This window comes from Lissotriton helveticus, chromosome 8, assembly GCF_964261635.1.
Source record: "Lissotriton helveticus chromosome 8, aLisHel1.1, whole genome shotgun sequence".
NCBI lineage: Eukaryota > Metazoa > Chordata > Amphibia > Caudata > Salamandridae > Lissotriton > Lissotriton helveticus.
The window spans coordinates 842,211,450-842,232,086 of record NC_136069.1 but is presented as its reverse complement, the minus strand read 5'-3'; the positions used below and the strand labels follow the sequence as shown (position 1 = coordinate 842,232,086).

General features: G+C 44.1%; 1 protein-coding gene across 1 annotated transcript in view; it reads right to left on the bottom strand.

Moving 5' to 3' along the window:
- The window catches only part of PHKA2 (phosphorylase kinase regulatory subunit alpha 2), a 779,558-nt gene that overhangs the window by 54,970 nt on the left and 703,951 nt on the right, over positions 1-20,637 (bottom strand). Inside the window, exon 31 of the mRNA XM_078657648.1 lies at positions 978-1,151. Coding sequence (XP_078513774.1) covers positions 978-1,151 — 174 coding nt within the window. The remainder of the gene's footprint in view (positions 1-977; positions 1,152-20,637) is intronic.

Genomic DNA, 20,637 nt, shown 5'->3' with positions numbered 1-20,637 from the left:
TTGTCTTGTTTGTCTTAAGTCTGTCTTAAGTTTGTCTTAAGTTTGTCTTAAGTCAAACTTAAGACAAAATCCTAACTTTACTACTACTAAATGCCTTCTGTGAATACCAAAAATAGTAAGTTTAGGATTTTGTCTTAAGTTAGTTCTGTGAATCAGCCCCTAACACAATGCATTGAGGACGCTTTGCTGTCCCTAAGCCCATTGGCAATAAAGAGAAGAAATAAGGGAGACACTAGTTTAAAACTCTTTCACTGTGACTCTAATGTCACTTGACATCTGCAATCCGGGTATCACTTAGCAGGTTGGTCACTCGGTTTTTACCAGGCTGCAGAAAGGTTTTGGGAATCCATATCAAGCTCAGATTAATATTTCAACACGTTGGGTATATGTAGGAAAATAGCATCCATGAGATGTTTTGGATGTATGACGGTACAACGCGGTATAAAACACCGCAGACCATCACAACGCAGGTTTTACAATGTAAGTCATTACCACGACTTGCGCTGTAGGGTGCTGGACTTAGGAATAGTAAGATTTACTATTCCAACACCAGCCTACGTACAGTAGGGAAGGTGCTGGAATAGTAAATCTACTATTCCTTAGCCTAGAGCGCCCTCCAGAGCAAGTCGTGGTAACGACTTGCGTTGTGAAACCCGCGTTGTAATGGCACTGCGGTTGTAAAGGATGTTCCCCATTTTGTGCCAGTGTAGATAATGTTAGTTTAACCTGATGTTGAAACAGTAATAATGAATATATTCTGAATTTCAAACCTGTTATTATTTTTGCCAATGAATTTAAGCACTCTGTAAGGCTTAGGGATCCATCAGCTGTCCTTCTTTGGACTTTACCCGGCAGCTCCGTTCCCCCTTCCAGTCTTTTGTCTCCTTCTAGGCTGAAGGTCAAGGATCATAGCTGTTTGCTTCACTGTCTAGTAGTAGTAATACAATACATTTTGCTATGTGTTTCCAATGATTTACCTTTTGAAGTATTTTCCACACTTTCTGATAGAAGCCTACAGGGACTCGGTTAATAGCACCATCAAGCCTTCTCCTTCGCAGCCACTGGCCACTGCGCTCCTCCCAGCCGAGATGAGTCCCACCTGATCCACTAGGAGACAGAGTACCATTTGGTGATGAAGGACTACTACACCTCTGCAAAAGATGAAAATGATTAGATAGACAGCACAGCCTGAAAACCTTCAGACCAATAATACTGGAGTTGTGTGGTGCCAAAATATGCATGTTAGAATACCATTTGACACAAACACTTTGTCTGAAAAATTGTCTTAAAATATCACCTAGTTGGCATTAATAATAGAAAATCTACACTAAATTGAATGATTTTAGGATAAAATATTGATATCAGATGATTTTGTATATGATATTCTGAAGTCGCTGGACTTCTGTTTGTTTTTGTATTGTTTAGCTTGTTGTCACCAACTTTCATGCAAAGTTTTTTCAATCTATCTGCAGATGCAAAATACTACACGGAGGTTACTCAACGTTAACATTGGTTATCAAAGGTGCTTCTGTAAGACTTCACAGAACATTAATGCCTGCCAATACCAGTCTGGATTTTATGAAATGACCTTGATAGACGACACTACTAAATAATACACCTGCTCTGCCTTTAAAAACGGTTATGCAGCAATTCTCTTTCCTTGTATACTTCCCTTTACAGATTACCTCCCAGAACAATTCTACAGCAGGCACTTCTCTCATAACTGGGAAGGGTCGAAGATTGAAGATAAGGTTTTAACATTCTAGCACTTCCAAGCCTCAGGTTCATATTGGTAGCACTTAACAAGACAATCCAGTAGTGATCTACTCAAGCTGTTCACAACAAACTTTGCATATTTACTGCTTGCAAAAAAGAGCCATTGTGGTTGGGTTAGGCTTGGTGCATTGAGATAAAATCATACAACCTTTTAACCTTTGGTTGTTTTTAAGAACCTATTGTAAGTCCTTTAAAATAGTACATTGCCCAGATGTCATGCGGCCTAGCATAGAGAACAAAAGCAACATCTATTGCAAGAACTACACTTGAATATTGTGATGTGCTAGTTCTGCTAATCTTTAATATAGTCAATACAAGGAGGTCCGTTGAGATACCAGCGGCTGTATTGTGGACTGGACAAAAGCCTGGTTACCATGTTGCTAGACATTCTTTTGCCCGTAGCAACACGATAACCACAGAAATGACTAGAAGTTGCAATGTTTATCATACACATCTCCAAGTAATTTTCACAATTATCTAAGCCAGCCATTTGCTGTTTGACTGCAGATGCAGAAAAGAGCTGCGGTCACAATGTTAACACAATTTTACAGATTTTCACCTAAATATAGAAGGAATGGCTGTTGCAACTAAGTTGGTAGTAATGGTTCCCAACAAATGAGAAAGAACCGCACAATCAAGAAATAGAACACACGTATCACTTTGTACTGTAATAGTGTGTGAATTAATTTTTGTTTCCCATAATAGTTATTTTTGGGGTGCTAGCTTGGCTCAAATGCACCAACTAAACAAATGTGTATGCAAACCTAAGACCATAGAGCACTAATGAGCACACCCTTCGATATTAATAATCCACTAGGGTACTGGATAAGTAAAATGATTCCTTATGTCCAATGTCACATATACAATTCTTCAGCAAGTAATGTCAGTCGAAGCGATCAAACAGCATACAGAGTCCACAAAAATCAGAGTTTTTTCAATTTGGCGTTTTTGTTCTTATATTGCATACATCCAGCATGAAATCTGCCAATGTGCCAACACGTGTTTCGTCTACCCGTAGACTTTTTCAAGGCTGGAACAATAGATATTTAAGACATTGTTTTTTTTTTTATACATAAAAGTTGTCTTAATATGTCATAACAGCTTAAAGTTAAGATAAAACACGGTGGTTACTAAGATTCTAAACAATTTTATCATTTACGTGTAGTCAGAACCGTGAAAAAGATCGGTCACCAAAGAAATGTCATTCTCATCAACTGTAGATCTAAAACAGTGTATTGTTTTAAAACAAAAGAGGTGTATCATAAGACTCAGGCATGTGTCCAGAAAGGAAAAGAAGAAGAGACAAAAGAAAAACGAATAAGAAACAACCTTGTCACAATCATTATTGGAGATGGTCCCCCAGTGTGCCAGAAGCCGAAAAAGAGAGTTCTGTGTTGAAAGAAGTCCCTTAGGCAAAAAAGAGATCATGCCTAAAAAGTTGAACATATGTCAACCCACCGGTTAGCGCGAAAAACTGATGTTGTACGAATTCTAATTGCGGACACAGTTGACTCCTATTGGTAAATACACATGCATCCACAAACTGTGAGGAAAAAGAAACAGTAGTTTGACCTTTGTTGAAAGGTAAGTAAATATTGCAGAAACATCTATCCTCCACATTCTTATCTGATATGAAATACGGGTAGAACTATCCTTCATGGACATATATGCGATACAGTTGTTATAGAGAAATGGGGGCATATACATGTGGTACAGTTTCTAGAACCCATCTGATGGCGGTTTTTCTAAGCGACAACCGAAGTGGTATATTAAAAGAGCACATTTTCTGGAATAGTAACTATAACTATAGAAAGCACCTCTCTCCAGGTGGGTACATTTAATCTTCAACATAACGTCCTCCACCAAGATAGAACACACTATTGAATGACCCGATTGCGTCATCCCACAGCGATCATAATGTTAAGAACGCAGCGTGGTTTGGAAGGAACAATAAACAAGACAATTTTGTTTCATATAGGACACCCAGATAAAAGAGAATCTAATTGGGTATGGTTACCTATTAATAGCAGGTGTTTCCACATGTTAAAAGAGCTGAACAAGCGGCTGAATGTGTTCTCATTTCACAATCAGTCTTATCATTGTTATTGGTGTGAGCGTCCTATAACGTATAAGGGAGCTCACATAAAAAGAGTGCACTTATTAGATGGCACCAAAAATGTCTACAAAGCCCGTAATTACATTCAACATTCTACCGTATACAGAGCAGTAGAGAGAATCGCTCTAATGTATATCTTACCCAAGAGTTGGACGATCCAAAAGAAACTCCCTATGTTTGGAGTCAGTGCTGGTTAAAATACGAGTGGTAACCCTGAGAAGTTCCACTATCTACGAGAGAAGAAAAAGTCAAACGAGCCACAGTTACTCCCCCATATATATGCAATATTGGAATATCATGATCAGGAAAAACATATTTGTTTCTCCTATCTGGTTTCCTAGTTCAGAAAACTCACCACAGAGACTGCGGAAGTGCGTCCTCCACCTCCTTCGCTTCGCTGAAGCACGTAAACAAACGCCATCGCAATGTGTTTATTTTATTCCTAACTTACATTACGTGTTTGGCCTCAGACCCCACCATGTGACCATGTCACATGACGTACTATTGTCTCATGTTACAAAAGAAATAGTGTTGCCATCTTGGAAAAGGATACTCATCTGTAATAGCTTACATTAAAGATTCTAATCTCGGGTCGTATGGTAAGTAAGAGACACAATGTAAAACGGTGTTTTCTGGTGTCGCCTATTTTTCGAACACCTGCATCTTATGGCTATATCAAGCACAGTACATGTTGATAATAGAAGCTAGAGTCTTGTCTTGTCTTCCTGAGAAATAAGTATAGTTATAAGTAATAAATCAATCAACCTCATCATGAGCTTCCCTTATTGTGATGTGCAGAAGGGACAAAAAAATAAAAATAAATTAAGAAAAACTTTTCAGACATGCTGTCCGTGTATATGTTAATCATCTTGGTTATCACCACCAAAAGAAAAGATAGAAAGTTCAAGGGATAGACAAAGTGCAGTATAATACATCATCGCCTTTCTTACTACACTTTGTCAATGTACAACATATATCTTTGTGCATCTTCCATTTCTTCTCAGACATTCTTCGTTGTTACCCATGCATCAGTAAAGATAAAACATCATCCACATTTTAGTCCTGTAAAAAGACATGAAGCTCTCTATCTATGTGCAACCCTGAATCTACAGACCTTAATTTTATCAGCCACCTGGCTTCTAGTATTCCCAATGCTAGAGTCTGATTGCCACCCCTAGGATTCTCCTCTGCAAGTGCAATACCATGGAATCTAATATTAAGTATCACTGAGTTGTTATGTACACTATTGTAGTGTACTGCTAGAGGATAATTCATGTTGTGAATACGGATTGCTCTAATGTGTTCTTGCACACGTTCCTTAAGTGGTCGGATAGTACTGCCGACGTGGATCAAACCACATTAGCAGATGATGCAATGCACCATGAATTTTGTGTTTCAATTCATGAAGTGGCCTATTTTGTGTGTTTGACCTGCATTGTAACTAAAACTGGTGATTTTGTTGATGGCAAACTGGAACACACTGCATGTAGTGCTCTTGAAAAAACTTAACGGTTTCTTTGGTAGCCAACTTTGAGGTTGTCCTATCCTATTTGTATTTACAATGGATGGACTCAGTATGTTCCTCGTAGTTTTTCCTCTGCAGTATGTCACTTGTGGTTTCTTTGTTGTGTATCGGTCTAAGCTATGATCTAGTCTTGAGTAGATGGCAATATTTATATAATATCTTATAAATATTCTGGCTTTGCGCATTATATGGCGTGATAAGTGCAATCTTTTCTCTCTGTTTTTGCTTCTTAGTGTTGTTTTTCAGAAGCCCTGTACGTTGTGTCCTAATGATCCTATTCTGAGCTCTGTCCAAGGTTGTTTTGTCCTATCCCCTGATCATGAAACGTTCTTTCAAGCCTAGTAACTCTCGTTGGAATACCCCATCATTACTGCAATTCCTTCTCAGTCTTGTCATTTCTCCATAGGGGATGGATCTCAATTGTGTGACTGGATGTGCACTTTTGGCATGCAGAATGGAATTGCATGCAGTTGCTTTGCGATAGAGTTTACATTCAAGCTTCTCTCCCTCTGTGTATAGTGTGATGTCCAGGAAATCTATTTCGTTTTTATTGGACTTAGATGTGAAGGCTAGATTGTACACATTATTGTTGAAATGTCTGATGAAATCCGAGAGGGTATAATTGTCCCCTCCCCATATTAAAAGGATGTCATCTATAAGCCGCCCCCAATAGATGACTGATTCTGTCATATTTTGTGGGCAGTTTCCCCATATATGATGTTTCTAAAAAAAAACATGTATATATTGGCGAACAATGGGGAAAAGTTCGAACCCATGGCCTCCTCAGATGACTGCCTGAACCATCTGCCATTGTGTAAAAAGTAGTTGTTGTTAAGTGTGAGGCGAGTGAGCTCTAGAAGCATTTGGGTAGTGTTCATACAGGTTGGCATCTCGTTTCGAAAGAAAGTATGCAAGTGCTTCCATATCTTTTTCCTGGGGAATGCATATATATATAATGCACATACAGCCAATATGACCAGGGTGAATTCATCTGACCATGTGAGGTCTTCTAATTTGTTCAACAAGTCCTTAGTATCTTCAATGAAGGAGGGTAGGTTAGGCACCATCAGTTGTAAGTAGATGTCTATATACTCTGAGATTCTCTCTGTTGACGACCCTATCCCTGATATTATGGGTCTACTAGGCGGGGCAGTGTGGCTCTTATGTATCTTTGGCAAGATGAAAATGCATGCCGCTTGCGGTGTGGGATTATACCTGTATTTGAACTCCATATCTGTTAACAGACATGCATGGAGCCAGAACCGTAGTGATTTATCAATCTGTATAGTGACCTCTTTCATTGGCTTACTGGATACCATAGTGTACGAACCTGTATCACTCAACTGTGGTTAATTTCATTGGTATAGTACTCTGTGTCCATTAGAACAATGTTACCTCCCTTTGTCAGCTTCTTTTATGGCTACATCAGAATAGGTAGTTAGTTTGAGTAGAGCTCCTCGGTCTGCCTTACTAAGATTGTCTTTAAAACCTTTATGTTTCTGTAGGAACTTGTATTCTAATTTATGGAGATCTGGAGTTACCGCTTTATAAAAGCAGTCAATCATGTTTTCTGATGGTAGTACGGGTACAAATTTTGATTTAATTCTGAGCCCACTGTTCAGATTTAAGTTTGTATCAATATCCAGATCGCTTAGGATTTCGCCCATACTAGGAGCGGGTCCCAAACTTTCATCCAATGACAATATTAACTGGAGATCTTGTATATCTCTGATTGTCTTATTACTCTTCCTTGCTGTATAAATCGGCATTGGACACGGTTTGTAATTTGCATCAAAATATTTTTTTAATTTCAATTTTCATACATATTTAAAAGGATCAATATGTATTTACGTGAAATTAGGTTTTGACAATGGACAAAAACTTAACCCTTTCTTTAGTACATTTACTTCATCACAGGATAACTCATGTTTAGACAAGTTCACAATGGAAACATCCTCAGTTACATTGGTAGTGGACATACACAGGTTTTCTTAATATTAGATTCCATGGTATTGCACTGGCAGAGGAGAATCCTAAGGGTGGCACTCATACTCTAGCATTGAGAATACTAGAAGCCAGGTGGCTGATAAAATTAAGGACGGTGGATTCAGGGTTGAACATAGAGAGCTTCATGTCTTTTTACAGGACTAAAATGTGGATGATGTTTTATCTTTACTGATGCATGGGTAACAACGAAGAATGTCTGAGAAGAAATGGATGATGCACAAAGATATATGAGTAATTGTCTATGTATTGTAAACCATTTATTATTGTCCTAATGGTGCTCACACTTTGCAGCTGTAGGCACTGTATTGTTAAAGCAATTGAATATATACATTTTATGTTGTACATTGACAAACAAAGTGTAGTAAGAAAGGTGATGATGTATTATAGTACTGCACATTGTCTATCCCTTGAACTTTCTGTCTTTTCTTTTGGTGGTGGAAACCAAGATGATTAACGTATACACGGACAGTATGTCTGAAAAGTGTTTCTTAATTTTTTTTTTTGTCCCTTCTGCACATCACAATAAGGGAAGCTCATGATGAGGTTGATCGATTTATTACTTAGAACTATTCTTATTTCTCAGGAAGGCAAGACAAGACTCTAGCTTCAATTATCAACATGTACTGTGCTTGATATAGCCATAAGACGCAGGCGTTCGAAAAATAGGCGACACCAGAAAACACTGTTTTACATTGGGTCTCTCGCTTACCATACAACCCGAGATTAGAATCTTTAATGTAAGCTATTACAGATGAGTATCCTTTTCCAAGATGGCGACACTATTCCTTTAGTAACAAGAGATGATAGTACGTCATGTGACATGGTGGGGTCAGAGGCCAAGCACGTAACGTAAGTTAGGAATAAAATAAACACATGGCGATGGTGTTTGTTTACGCGCTTCACCGAAGCGAAGGTGGTGGAGGACGCACTTCGGCTGTGTCTGTGGTGAGTTTTTTGAACTAGGAAACCAGATAGGAGAAACAAATATGTTTTTCCTGATCACAATATTCCAATATTGCATATATATATGGGGGAGTAACTGTGGCTCCGTTTTACTTTTTCTTCTCTTGTAGATAGTGGAACTTATCAGGGTTACCCCTCGTATTTTAACCAGCACTGACTCCAAACATAGGGAGTTTCTTGTGGATCATCCAACTCTTGAGTAAGACACATATTAGAGCGATTTTCTCTACCGCTTTGTTATACGGTAGAATGTTGACTGTATTTACGAGTTTTGTAAACATTTTGGTGCCATCTAATAAGTGCACTCTTTTTATGTGAGCTCCCTTATACGTTGTAGGTCGCTCACACCAATAACGATGACAAGACTGATTGTGAAATGAGAACACATTCAGCCACTTGTTCAGCTCTTTAAACATGTGTAAACACCCCCTATAAATAGGTAACCATACCCATTTAGATTCTCTTTTATCTGGGTGTCCCACATGAAACAAACTTGTCTTGCTGATTGTTCCTTCTAAACCACGCCGCTTTCTTAACATTGAGATTGCTGTGGGATGATGGAATCGAGTCATTCAATGGTGTATTCTATCTTGGTGGAAGACGTTATGTTGAAGATAAAATGTAACCACTTGGAGAGAGGTGCTTTCTATAGTTATAGTTACTATTCCAGATAATGTACTCTTTTAATATACCAGCTTGTTGTCGCTTAGAAAAACTGCCAACAGATGGGTTCTAGAAACTGTACCACATGTATATGGCCCCATTTCTCTATAACAACTATATCGCATATATGTCCATGAAGGATAGTTATACCCGTATTCCATATCAGATAAGAATGTGGAGGGTAGATGTTTCTGCAATAATTACTTACTTTTCAAACACGCATTTGCAATGCGATAGGTCTTGCAGTTGTGAGAGTTTGAGCTATTGGCATTGTAAATGGCAATGCCTTTTATTTACGTGTTGGTTTTTGAAACATAAATGAAAGGCATTGTCATTTACAATGCCAATAGCTTAAACTCTTGCAAATGCGAGACCTATTGCATTGCAAGTGCTTGTTTTTAATTAATATTGAATTTTCATTTGGACAGAACTGGCTGAGCCCCAGAGAGCTTAATTTGCCATCATCATTTTTTGAAACCAGAGATGTGAAATGAGCAGCAGCTAAAAAGGGGGGATGCAGTGGGGTGGGGGAGTGAGTGGTGGGAGTGTATGGGAGTCTGGAAGAACACAATTAGAAATCTCTCTGAGCATTGTACAGCACCCCCAAACAATCCCTGCCCGCCCACCCCACCAGTTAAGGGTTAGCCCTTTCAAAGAAATCCCCACAAAGTCATTCCTATAGAAAATAAGACGGTGCCTATAACAGGACGCTAGGGCCAGACCACACGGACTGACATCGCCACAGCTCTATCAACCTTACAGAGTTACTGACCTGTCTAGAAACGCTTACATTTTCAATGAAAGCTGTGCACCTCCAGAGAGGAGAGGGCTGTGCAGTCCCCAGAATGCAACTGACTCTGCCCCATTCCTACAAGCTTTCCAAAAGGCTGTGACCCGTCTTGAAATCCCTATCTTTCACAGTGGAACTGCCCCCTTCTGGGGCTCAGGGGGTTACTAGCAGCTGAGCCCTGCATGTGAGGGATGCTGCCCTAGCCCAGTGCCTCCCGCCTTCGAGGGGTAGTGGTCTGCCTGGAAACTCCTACCGTTTCATGGAATGCCCCCACAGTCTGCCTGGCGTTTGGGAACCATCGGCACAGCCCCCCACTGCCCTTCCAGAGGTGTGGGCCTGTCATGACTGCCCACCTCAGGCTGAGGGAGAACAGCTCCTAGCAGACGTTAACATGCCCCTGACCACCCCCCCATCTAGAGCTCAAGACTTTGAGCCTGCAGTCCAGTCGTATGTGAGTGTGGGGGAGGGGGGTTGCAAGTGGGAAAGAGGGGCGGAATGGCTCTGCACTGCCGATCCCCGGCGTCACTGAGGAGCCTTGTCATGTTCAAAGCTAGTAATTTGCTGTCACCACTTTATTGAAAATAGCCTGTAAGTTGTTATTAAATGTATCGACATCGCGACAGGGAGAGTAGTAAACCTGCCCCTTAAGATGGCGTTTAATGGGAAGCCCGAGAAACAAATTTTGCAGCAGCATCATTTCGGGGAGTTCAATCAAAACTCTATTTCAAAACGAATTAGTCTGAGATCGCGGATCGGACACGCTCTCGCAGAATGCGACGGTGACGGGGGTGGGGGCCGGCACGCGCATGTGCCCCTCCCTTGCCGAGCCACGGACCGCGCCCGCGTCATCCCGCTAGCAGTGCATGGAGGGGCGCGGGCCAGGAGGGCCACTCCGCGTGAACAGCCAGAAACAAGAGCACGTGCACGCGCACATAAAGGAAGCTGCGCTTCAACAAAATCCGATCCACCGGTCCTAAATAAAGGGATACGGCAATCTTGATGCAGAGTTTAAGCAACCACGTGCACTTTGTTTCTAATGGATCCAGCTAAGGAACCATGTCCTCAGGGAAGTACGTGCATTAAAATTATTATCACAGGTGCTACTATCAGGCTACACTAATAATTTCCAACTCCTCACCAAAATTATCTTCATATTGTCCAAATCTCGTTCTAACAATTGGTGCCAGCTGACACCATTTGTAACTAGCCAACTGGAACATCCATCACCAACGTTAACATGGAGGCCTGTGCACGTGCATCAACCTCCAAAAACCATAACATGCCTCCTTGTGCACGGCCCACTCGAGAATGCAATCCTAACCACACCCTTTCCACCTACCACATGTGCTCAATTCCTGCTAATGTCCGTCACACATCATGTATGCACATTCTACTTGAAACATACACACCCTGAACCACACACAAACGTCATTAACAATTGCCTTGTTTCATGTTATCGATACCATCATAGCCCTTAGAGAGAGTGCACAGCCCCTAACGTCAACGCTGCCACCAAAAAAGAAAAACCCACCCAACCACAGACCTCAGGCACCTGCACTCACGTGACGGGCACCACGGCGCACCAGGCGTCGCTTGAGTGCCGCTGCCCCTTGTTTTGCAATCTTCACCTCTTCTAACCGCTGGGTTTATGGCAAAACAGCCCCATTTCACCTCCCACGCTGTCGTGAACCTCTGACCACCGAGGGACACAGATACTGCTGCAGAGGTATTTATGTAAATTGCAGCAGTCATATATCTATGGTCACCACACAATGAATAAATGTATGCGTGCACCCAAAAAACTTCCTCCCTATTCCACTTAAGAATAGACACCCTCCGTGAGCACTGCCAGGGGCATACCGCCCCCCCAGAACCACCTACTAGCACCAACAGAGCAAGCCGTGCTTCATGTGGCGGGCTGCTACTGAAAAGGCAAATAAAACAAGCAGCACTGAAAGCAATCGCTTTTGCGATCGCTATAGTAAACAAGATTTTGTAATATAGAAAAAAAATGACTAGGGACATAACTTTGCTTTATGATGTTTTCGTGAATATGAATATACGTTAATAACGTACTTTTGCTTGTACGGTATGGCATTCATTTCCTACGCCATGGTTTGATCATACTGCACTGATCAGTAAACATAAGCCGTGAGCGTGCACACCCCGAAACCGGAAGTTCGGGAGCGCCACGCCTGTCGTGGGGCGGGACTTCCGTCTTCTGCGGGAAACCTGTGCCGATGGAGTGGCTGGAGCAGGGTTGACGCGGGGCTCCCATGCCTGAGGGAGAGCCCCGCAGTGGTTGCCGACTTCAGGAGTGGCGGCTGAGGCCGCCGATGCGGTGAGTGGGGCTTGGGGGGGTGGTGTGGGGGGGGGGTGTGGGTATACGGGGGGGGCGGTGTGCGCACGCATGTGTGTGTGCAAGGGGGGGGTGGCTGTGTGTGTGCGTGAGACGTTAGTGCATGCTAGCTAAGCGAAAGCGGGCTATGTGTGTATGTGGAAGCGCGTCTGCGCAAGCGCGACTCTTTAGAAGCGCGTCCACAGACCACAATCTGCGTGTGCCCCGGTCTGTCTCCCTTGGGAGGCATCACGCTGACAATAAGTCTTGCTGGCGACAGCGATTTCGCGCTGCAACGCCAGGCGAGACCTAAAAAGGTCAAACTATTGTTTCTTTTTCCTCACAGTTTGTGGATGCATGTGTATTTACCAATAGGATTCAACTGTGACCGGAATTAGAATTCGTACAACAGTTTTTCGTGCTAACCGGTGGGTTGACATATGTTCAACTTTTTAGGCATGATCTCTTTTTTGCCTAAGGGACTTCTTTCAACACAGAGCTCTCTTTTTCGGCTTCTGGCACACTGGGTGACCATCTCCAATAATGATTGTGACAAGGTTGTTTCTTATTCGTTTTTGTCTCTTCTTAATTTCCTTTCTGGACACATGCCTGAGTCTTATGATACACCCCTTTTGTTTTAAAACAATAAATTGTTTTAGATCTACAGTTGATGAGAATGACATTTCTTTGATGACAGATCTTTTTCATGGTTCTGACTACACGTAAATGATAAAATTGTTTAGAATCTCAGTAACCAGCGTGTTTGATCTTAACTGTAAGCTGTTATGACATATTGAGACAACTTTTATGTATAAAAAAACAACGATGTCTTAAATATCTATTGTTCCAGCCTTGAAAAAGTCTACGGGTAGACGAAACACGTGTTGGCACATTGGCAGATTTCTGTCACGATCTCAGCCCCATAGACCTTCGGACTACATATCCCAGAATGCCTGCTGTCTGGTCTGTCTTCTATCTCTCTTCCTCCGCTTGTTTCTGCTTCCTATAATTGCTCCTCTCTCTCATCCTTCGGTGCTTGTCACCTGAGTCGAATCGCAGTTCCTGTTTGGAGAGAAGCTGACTTGCCATTCCGCCGATCCATGGGGATCCCTTGAAGTTCGTGACTATACTGCTGTCGCAAGGGCAGTTGTTGAGCCGTATATCTGTGGTGAAGCCTCGCTGCTGGAAGAGATTCGCGAAACGCGCTGTGCATTCCCGTGACCTTTCTCGCCTTCCTTCAGCTGTGTGCCACGCTGCGCGAGCCGCGCTAAAGATTGGATTTGTTTTCTGGATTACTAAGAAACCGCTAGTGCTGTAACTAGCGCGTGAGACATTGTTTACTTCATTTCTTTTTTGTACTGGCGTTTGGAGCCAGTGGCGCTCTTTTGCATTGCAATACCACACGGAGCCGTTGAGATGCTCGGATTCATTTTCATTAGGTGTACTGGGCATTTGGAAAGAGACGGTAATTCCCTTTTTTGGATTTCCTGCACTCTCTGCATCAAGAGCCAGAGGAGACGTCGTTTGTAGATAAGTAGACTCCTTCTCTTATCGACTTTAAAGAATACTGTGTAGCTGAGGCTTTAACTTGCCAGAACTGTGGATACCAGTGCCTTCTGTTCTTATTTCTTACTTGCTTTATTTTTACCTTTTGTGCCTTTTTTTACCAGAATGTTTGTGGTAGCCATCATAAGTGAGTGAATATTCATACACCTTTGATATCGTGCATGCATTTAGGGGCAGGGGGGAGTACTGATGTGTGTTCCTTGTGTCTTTCTGCAGGAAACAGAATACAGACATTTAGAGTGATCAACTACCCTGTCATCTCTTGCTGTAGATGGTTTCTGGCTGCAAGGCAGTTATATTTTCGTTCTTCATTTTTTCCCCTTCCCCTTGGGTGGTCCTCTCTGTGGAGTGTGTACATATATATGGCTCCCATGAGGCACCGCTTATAGGGAAGGGAAGAACTAGCATCATCATCGCTCCTGCTGTACACGGCTACGCAAGGTTAGTCAACCTGCCTTTGTTTATGACAATTTCATGCTGGATGTATGGAATATATGAATGAAATCGCCAAATTGAGGAAACTCAGATTTTTGTGGAGTCTGAATGCTGTTTGATCGCTTCGACTAACATTACTTGCTGAAGAATTGTATATGTGACAGTGGACATAAGGAATTATTTTACTTATCCAGTACCCTAGTGGATTGTTAATATCAACGGGTGTGCTCATTAATGATCTATGGTTATATAAGGAATGGCTGTCAGTAATATTAGTACTGGTGCAGCCATTTCCACTAAAATTAAAGGCAACTTCTAGATCTATTCAATCTTTACTAAAAGTCAACAACTGAAATAGGGGAAAGTGTCTTCAAAAAAGAATAAGACCAATGGCAAAATATCGGGATTTGACTTTTGGTATTGTCCATTGTTATGAAACATCTTTGAGGACATCTGGACAAAAATGATGCTATGAAAACAGGCTAATCGGTTCCCAACCTGCTATGTCTTTTGAGGCACTGTATCTATGATAAACTTAATCAAGATTGTAGGTGGATTCTTTATCCGCCACTTCAGTTTCAGGTGCACTATAAAAAAATTATTATTATTATTGTTTCTTTCTTATTAAAACTCTTCAATCTCTATAAAGATTTTCACTTTATTCCCTGAACTAGAAAAGGACAACCAGGTTTTGTCAAATTTGCCTGCAGAGGGTAATTTGCAACACTTCTTACATAGGTCACACTTGACATGTACTCTCCCAAACAAATCCAAGATGGTTAACCTTTTACCTGCACTTGGGGAAATAAAGTGATACAAAATGATATACAAATGCTACAATTCAGTACATTTATTACCAGAACTCGTGTCCTAAGCCCAGTATTCATCTTCCTTAAAAGGGGTATAAACCTTTCTACGTTATGAATAAACACAGACAGTAAACTGGAGCCTGGCAGAATGGAAACCTGAGGGCTCCTTGGTCAAATTTAGTTTCAGCCCTGGAGACAAAATCTATTCTACATATGGACTTTGTTAGTGTAGTCAGGGATGACAATGAGGCAAAACTGCATATTGTAATATAGGTTTCCTCTGTAGTTTAATCAGAGGAATGATACACTACCATGGAAATCCCAAAAGACAATGTAATGCACAATACATTTGGACAGGGTCTTTGTAATCATAGCTTTCTCTATAAAGTGTTCACCAGAGCCAACAAATATATATGGTATCCTGGGAGTTTGAGCTACCAGGACAAGGACTCTCTCTCTCTTTCTTCCTCAGAATCCAGGCAAGAGGAGGTCTTGAGGAAAGAGGACTTTAGAAATTACTCTGCTTGGAAAACATGGAACTGGAAGACACGGGGACTGAAAGACTATTACAACTGAGCAAAATGTGCCAGGAAACATCAGAAACAAACTGCGGGGACTAGGGGGCGAGGCTTGCTCAGCCAAGATGGCGGACACCCTCTGACGAGGCTCCGCTGTAATACCCCGAAATATCCGTTCAAATCCTGCTGCCAACCACCCATCCAGCTCTACAATTACCTTGTCTCGTGTTTGCAACTGATTATTGACTGGCAGAGTCGTTTGTTTTACCTGTGGGCTGCCAGGTGTGGTGTCCTGCCTCTGGATTGGCACTGTTGGCCTGGACAGACTGCCGGAGATGGGATGTTGGGGCTCAAGCCGAAGGATCCTGCGCACGTTGTGCTGCTCGGGTGGCTGCCTCTATCCCCTCTGATGCAGTGCTTATGCTGGGAGCCTCTGGCCTGCCAGCCAACCGTGGAGGAGAATTAGAAGAGGCGCGGCGGGACTGTAAGTGTGTGCCCCGGCTGGCCCTACTATAGCGAGGCCTAGTGCCTGCCCCGAAGCGCTTCCGACTGGTGAGTGTTGTGGCCCCTTTGCGTCCATTCGCCCTGCGTTGTATAGAGTCCTGCAGGAGAGGCTGGGGCCTGGCGGGCAGTTATGCGGATCAGGCACCTGCAGTGTCCCCTGGGGGGGCGGCAAGAGTCCCGTCAGACCACGACCTCTGGAATGAGGCCGTGGAGGCTCATTGGCGCCAAAGGGAGGCAGCTAGTGCTAATTAAAGATAAGACGCTGCCGCGGAGCGCTGCATTGATGTCCGTGAGCTGGGGCAGCGTGTATTGGCAGAGCTCTGCCGAATCCCTCTCCTTCACTGAAGCTAGATTCTTGCAACCTGGGTCTAGTCTTGAGTAGCTTGTGACATGCAGAGCGGATAGGCCCTAGATGGCTTGGACCCAACAGATGATGAATTGTTCTAACGCCAATCTGCTCATAAAATGCCCTATGCTGGCTTGGAGTTGAGTTCCTAATTAGGGCGGACCCCCGCTCGTTATGCCTTAGCCTGTTGCATAATTTGGCGACCTTGCAATATGGGCCCCTATCCCTGCGCTGTAAAACACCATACTGCACCTCTGACAGAACTTGTGAGACTGGAGTGGGCTGCTTGTGCTGTGGGGCCCGCGCGGAGGCTGTGGGTAATTGGCAAGCGGGCTCTGACCGCAATATACGGAGCGGTGGTTGGGAACGGCTGAAGCCCCTCGGGGAAGGAGAAGGGTGGAAAATCGACCCAAACTAACAAATATAGACAACTATACCCAAACATTCCGGTGATGGAAAAGACTGGTAAGATGCAGAAAAAATCTACAACAACCCAGCTTCCGGAATGGTATGGGGGTGATCCATCATAGTTAGATTTGATGACGGCCATCCAGGGTTCCCCAGCGGAACTGGCTACAAAGATAGACTCGGAGGCCATAGAAGTAAGTTTACTCAGGGTGGACTTCTGAGGAGTGGCAGATCGCATAACAGCCATGGAGGGGAACGTGCTGAAGCTACAAAAAGAAGTAACCACCCTCTGGGAGACTGTATCCTGTCTACAGAAATTGTCCATAAGGCTTAAAGAACGTGTCGAAGATGCAGAGGGATGTTCTAGACGGAATAACTTACGGTTTGTGGGTTTACCGGAGGGAGCAGAGGACCAGTCTGTGGAGCTCGTCCTTGAAGAGTGACTTGGTAAAATCAGGCATCCACGATTGAACAGGCTCATAAGGCCCTGGTTCAGCTGCCGCACCCGGGTCCCCCACCCGCGGACCCTCATTGCCTGGCTGTTTAGCTACAGAGACTGTAACGCAATCCTGCAGGAGGTGCTAGTGAAGGGCCCATCAAACTTTGAGGCTCACTCATTATCTATTTTTCCAGACAATACCCTGCAGGTCCAGAACCAACATAAATTCTTTTAGGCGGTTAAAAAACAGATGGGAGACCTTAATCTGTGATACAGCCTGATGTTCCTGGCGAAACTCTGTGTGGTCCGAAATGGGAAGGTACACCTTTTCTTCACTACGAACTAGGCCAGTGACTGGGTGGATGCAGTGGCTGGAACTTCCTTGCAGGGATCGGAGAGGACTGGAACACTGACACCGAGAGAGCAGAGACAGTCGGCGTGCGTGAGGAAAAGGGCAGAGCGGAGCAAACATACTGGCATTTCAGGGCGCCCGGAGTACATTATGGTATGCTCCGATGGCACACTTAGGGACGCAGAGGAAGTATATGCATCAAGGGGTTACCCTGTGGATAGACGGAGCGGCCCTGAGAATGGTAGAGACAGTACAGATGGGGGCCCAGTCTGAACTTCACATGGTGCACAATGAGTATTGATATACTGGGGCGGCTAATGTGTTCAGTGGACTTCCGAATATGAATACCTAGATGATAGACATGTATAGGGAACCTACATCATAAATTAATTTGCATTGTCTCCTACACTTACTGATCTATAAGTCAAACTGATAATAATAGTCCCTCCTCTAGATAGCCCCCTTTATTTTTATTTTTCCTTCCCGGTTTCCCAATGGGGAGATACTTGGAGTTAACGTACTATATTCCTGACTATGTGGGTTCTGGGTGGAATATGGTGGGTGGACAGGGGTGGTAGGGCCCAGGGGTCTAGGAACTGTGGTGGTACACCAGGGGAAATACCCTTGCGACTGCTGCGGAGTGCTGATCTCTAGCGGAGCGTTCTAGTTGTTTGGTTATCACTACTCGTATTCTTGGTTCGATACTCACACAAGATATTTTGTATTGGGCAGGAACCTTGGGTAAGTGTGCTGCCTACTTTGAGGCGGGCAGGTACAGGTTGCTGCCCACGGGGAGGGCAGAGTTACAAGGGATTAAAGTTTTGTTAGTTGAATGGTTACAAAAGGGAAATGATTGCTCAGGTGAATGGATGCTGAGAAATATGGTGTATAGTGACTGGTCTGTTAGCCCGAATCCTGCGCTGTGGATGAGTAACTTGTCTAATGACTGATGAGGTATTTAAAGTCCTGACATGGAATGTCAGAAGACTTGCAAGAGTGGAAAAACAAGAGTGTATGCATGCCTCAAATGCTATTGTATCTCATTTGGGGGTCTCTGGTTGGCACAGGTAAGTACTTGTGACAAGCAGGGACCCTCTCCTCTAGTCAGGATAAGGGGATCACCCACTGAAATAACCCCTGCTTACCCCTTTAGGTAGTGTGGCGCAAGCAGACAAGACTTATCTCAGAAGCGTTTTAGGGTAAGCATTTGTGAAAACATACAGTAACTCAGGGACAACACCACAAAAGGATACCACACTAGGTTTGTATCATAAATAAATGTTCTTTATATAAGGCTTAGCACAAGATCCAATAACGTTTAAAAATGAGGCCACAATACTAGTTAGCACTTAAGAGTTCTTAAAAAGGCTTATTTTCTTGTTCTGTGGACGTCGCGCACTCTTGTCCGACCCTCACGAGGTTAAAACAATGTCTATTAGGACTGGGAAGGAGCTGCGGACTTTCCAGTCCGAGGCGTACGCACCGGGGGTGCGAGTCGTTCTGACAGTACCTTCTAGATGTGAGGCGTCCGGCTCGGATGAAGCGGGCAGGGCGTGACAGCGGACTTGGAGCATTGTCAGCCTCTCTGTGCGGTGATCCCGGCTGGTTGAGGTGTCTCTGGGCGAGGCGTAGAGCGGGGTCCACGGGGCGGCGAGGCGGACGTTCCTGGTCCTCAAGCGGTCACAGTGCGGGGCGGCGTTCGAGCCGTACCTTCAGTAGCGGGGGCTGCTTTTCCCGGTGCGGACAGCGCGGCACGCGGCGGCCGGTACGTGGCGTACGGGCCGGGCTCTGGAGTGCGGGGCGGTCTGTGGGATCCCAGGAGCGTGGTGTGAGGCGGCTGGTACACTTCGAGCGTACGAGCCGTACTTCGCCTTGCGATGCGCTCCGATCCTAATTTCCAGTGGTGGGGGCGGCGAGGCGAGCAGTGTGGCTCGAAAGGGGGGAGGGTGAAGGAGAGTGCGGGCGGCCCTGGCTGGACGGTGCAAGCACGGCTCGGGTCAGAGCGGAGTCACACGGGGCAGGGCGGCCGGGCACAGGCTTCACAGCAGACGGGGGGACGAGGCGCACTGAAATCGCGGCTCCAGCGGCAAGGAATATCGGGCAAGTTCAGCAGCTCGCTGGTGAAGGCAGGAGGAGTCCAATAGTCCTGGGACTCCGTTCAGGGGGCAAGCTCACCCACAAGCCCTAGGAGATAGTTTAAAGCACAAGTTGAGCAAAGTCTTTTTCAGTCTTTTTTCCTCTCCTTTCACAGCAAGGCAACCACTGCAGGCCAATCCCTCAGGTCAGGGACAGTACTCCTCCTTGCAACTTTCCCAGTTCCTTCTTGTCGGGCAGAGGTTATATATTTATATTTATATTTATACCACATTTCTTTTGTTCTTTCAGGCCAGGGGGCCTTTGCCTAGTTCAGTCCAGGTTTTGAGCACTTTGTTGACATGAGGTTGCCTTCTTCTTTCAGGGTGCAGGGCAGAGACATCAGACACTCCCTAGGAGGGGGAGCTAGCATTGTGGACGACAAGTATAGTCCAGGAGTACTCTGTTGACAGTCTTCCCTCTCTCTTTACACGGTGCGGGGCAGAGACCTCAGACGCTCCACAGGAGGTGGAGCCAGCATTGTGGTGGCAGAGCACAGCCCTATTCAGAACCTAGGTGTACTCCTCCCATCCATCTGGCTGTAATCTTTCTAATCACCCCCGGACTGCCCCAGCCTCTCTCCTGGAATTCCCCAGCCCTGTCACTCACAGAAACCAGACAGCAGATACACATCAGAGCAGAGGCAGACTGAAATGGTTAGGCAAGCAAATACCAACTTTCTCAAAGTGGTATTTGGAAACACAGGATATTAAAATAAACTTTACTAAAAGATGTATTTTTTTATTCTGAGTTCAGGCATACTAAACTTGAATTTCTACTGTGTTCCCTGAGTCTGTTGGGATCATAGAGTGTAACAATTTCAACAGCCCATTCTGGCCTATGAGAGCAGGTAGCCTTACAATTGTGAAAAACGAAAATGGCTGTAATTCACTATTAGGACAGGCCACACACAACAGGGCTTGTCCTACCTTATACTTACAATGCACCC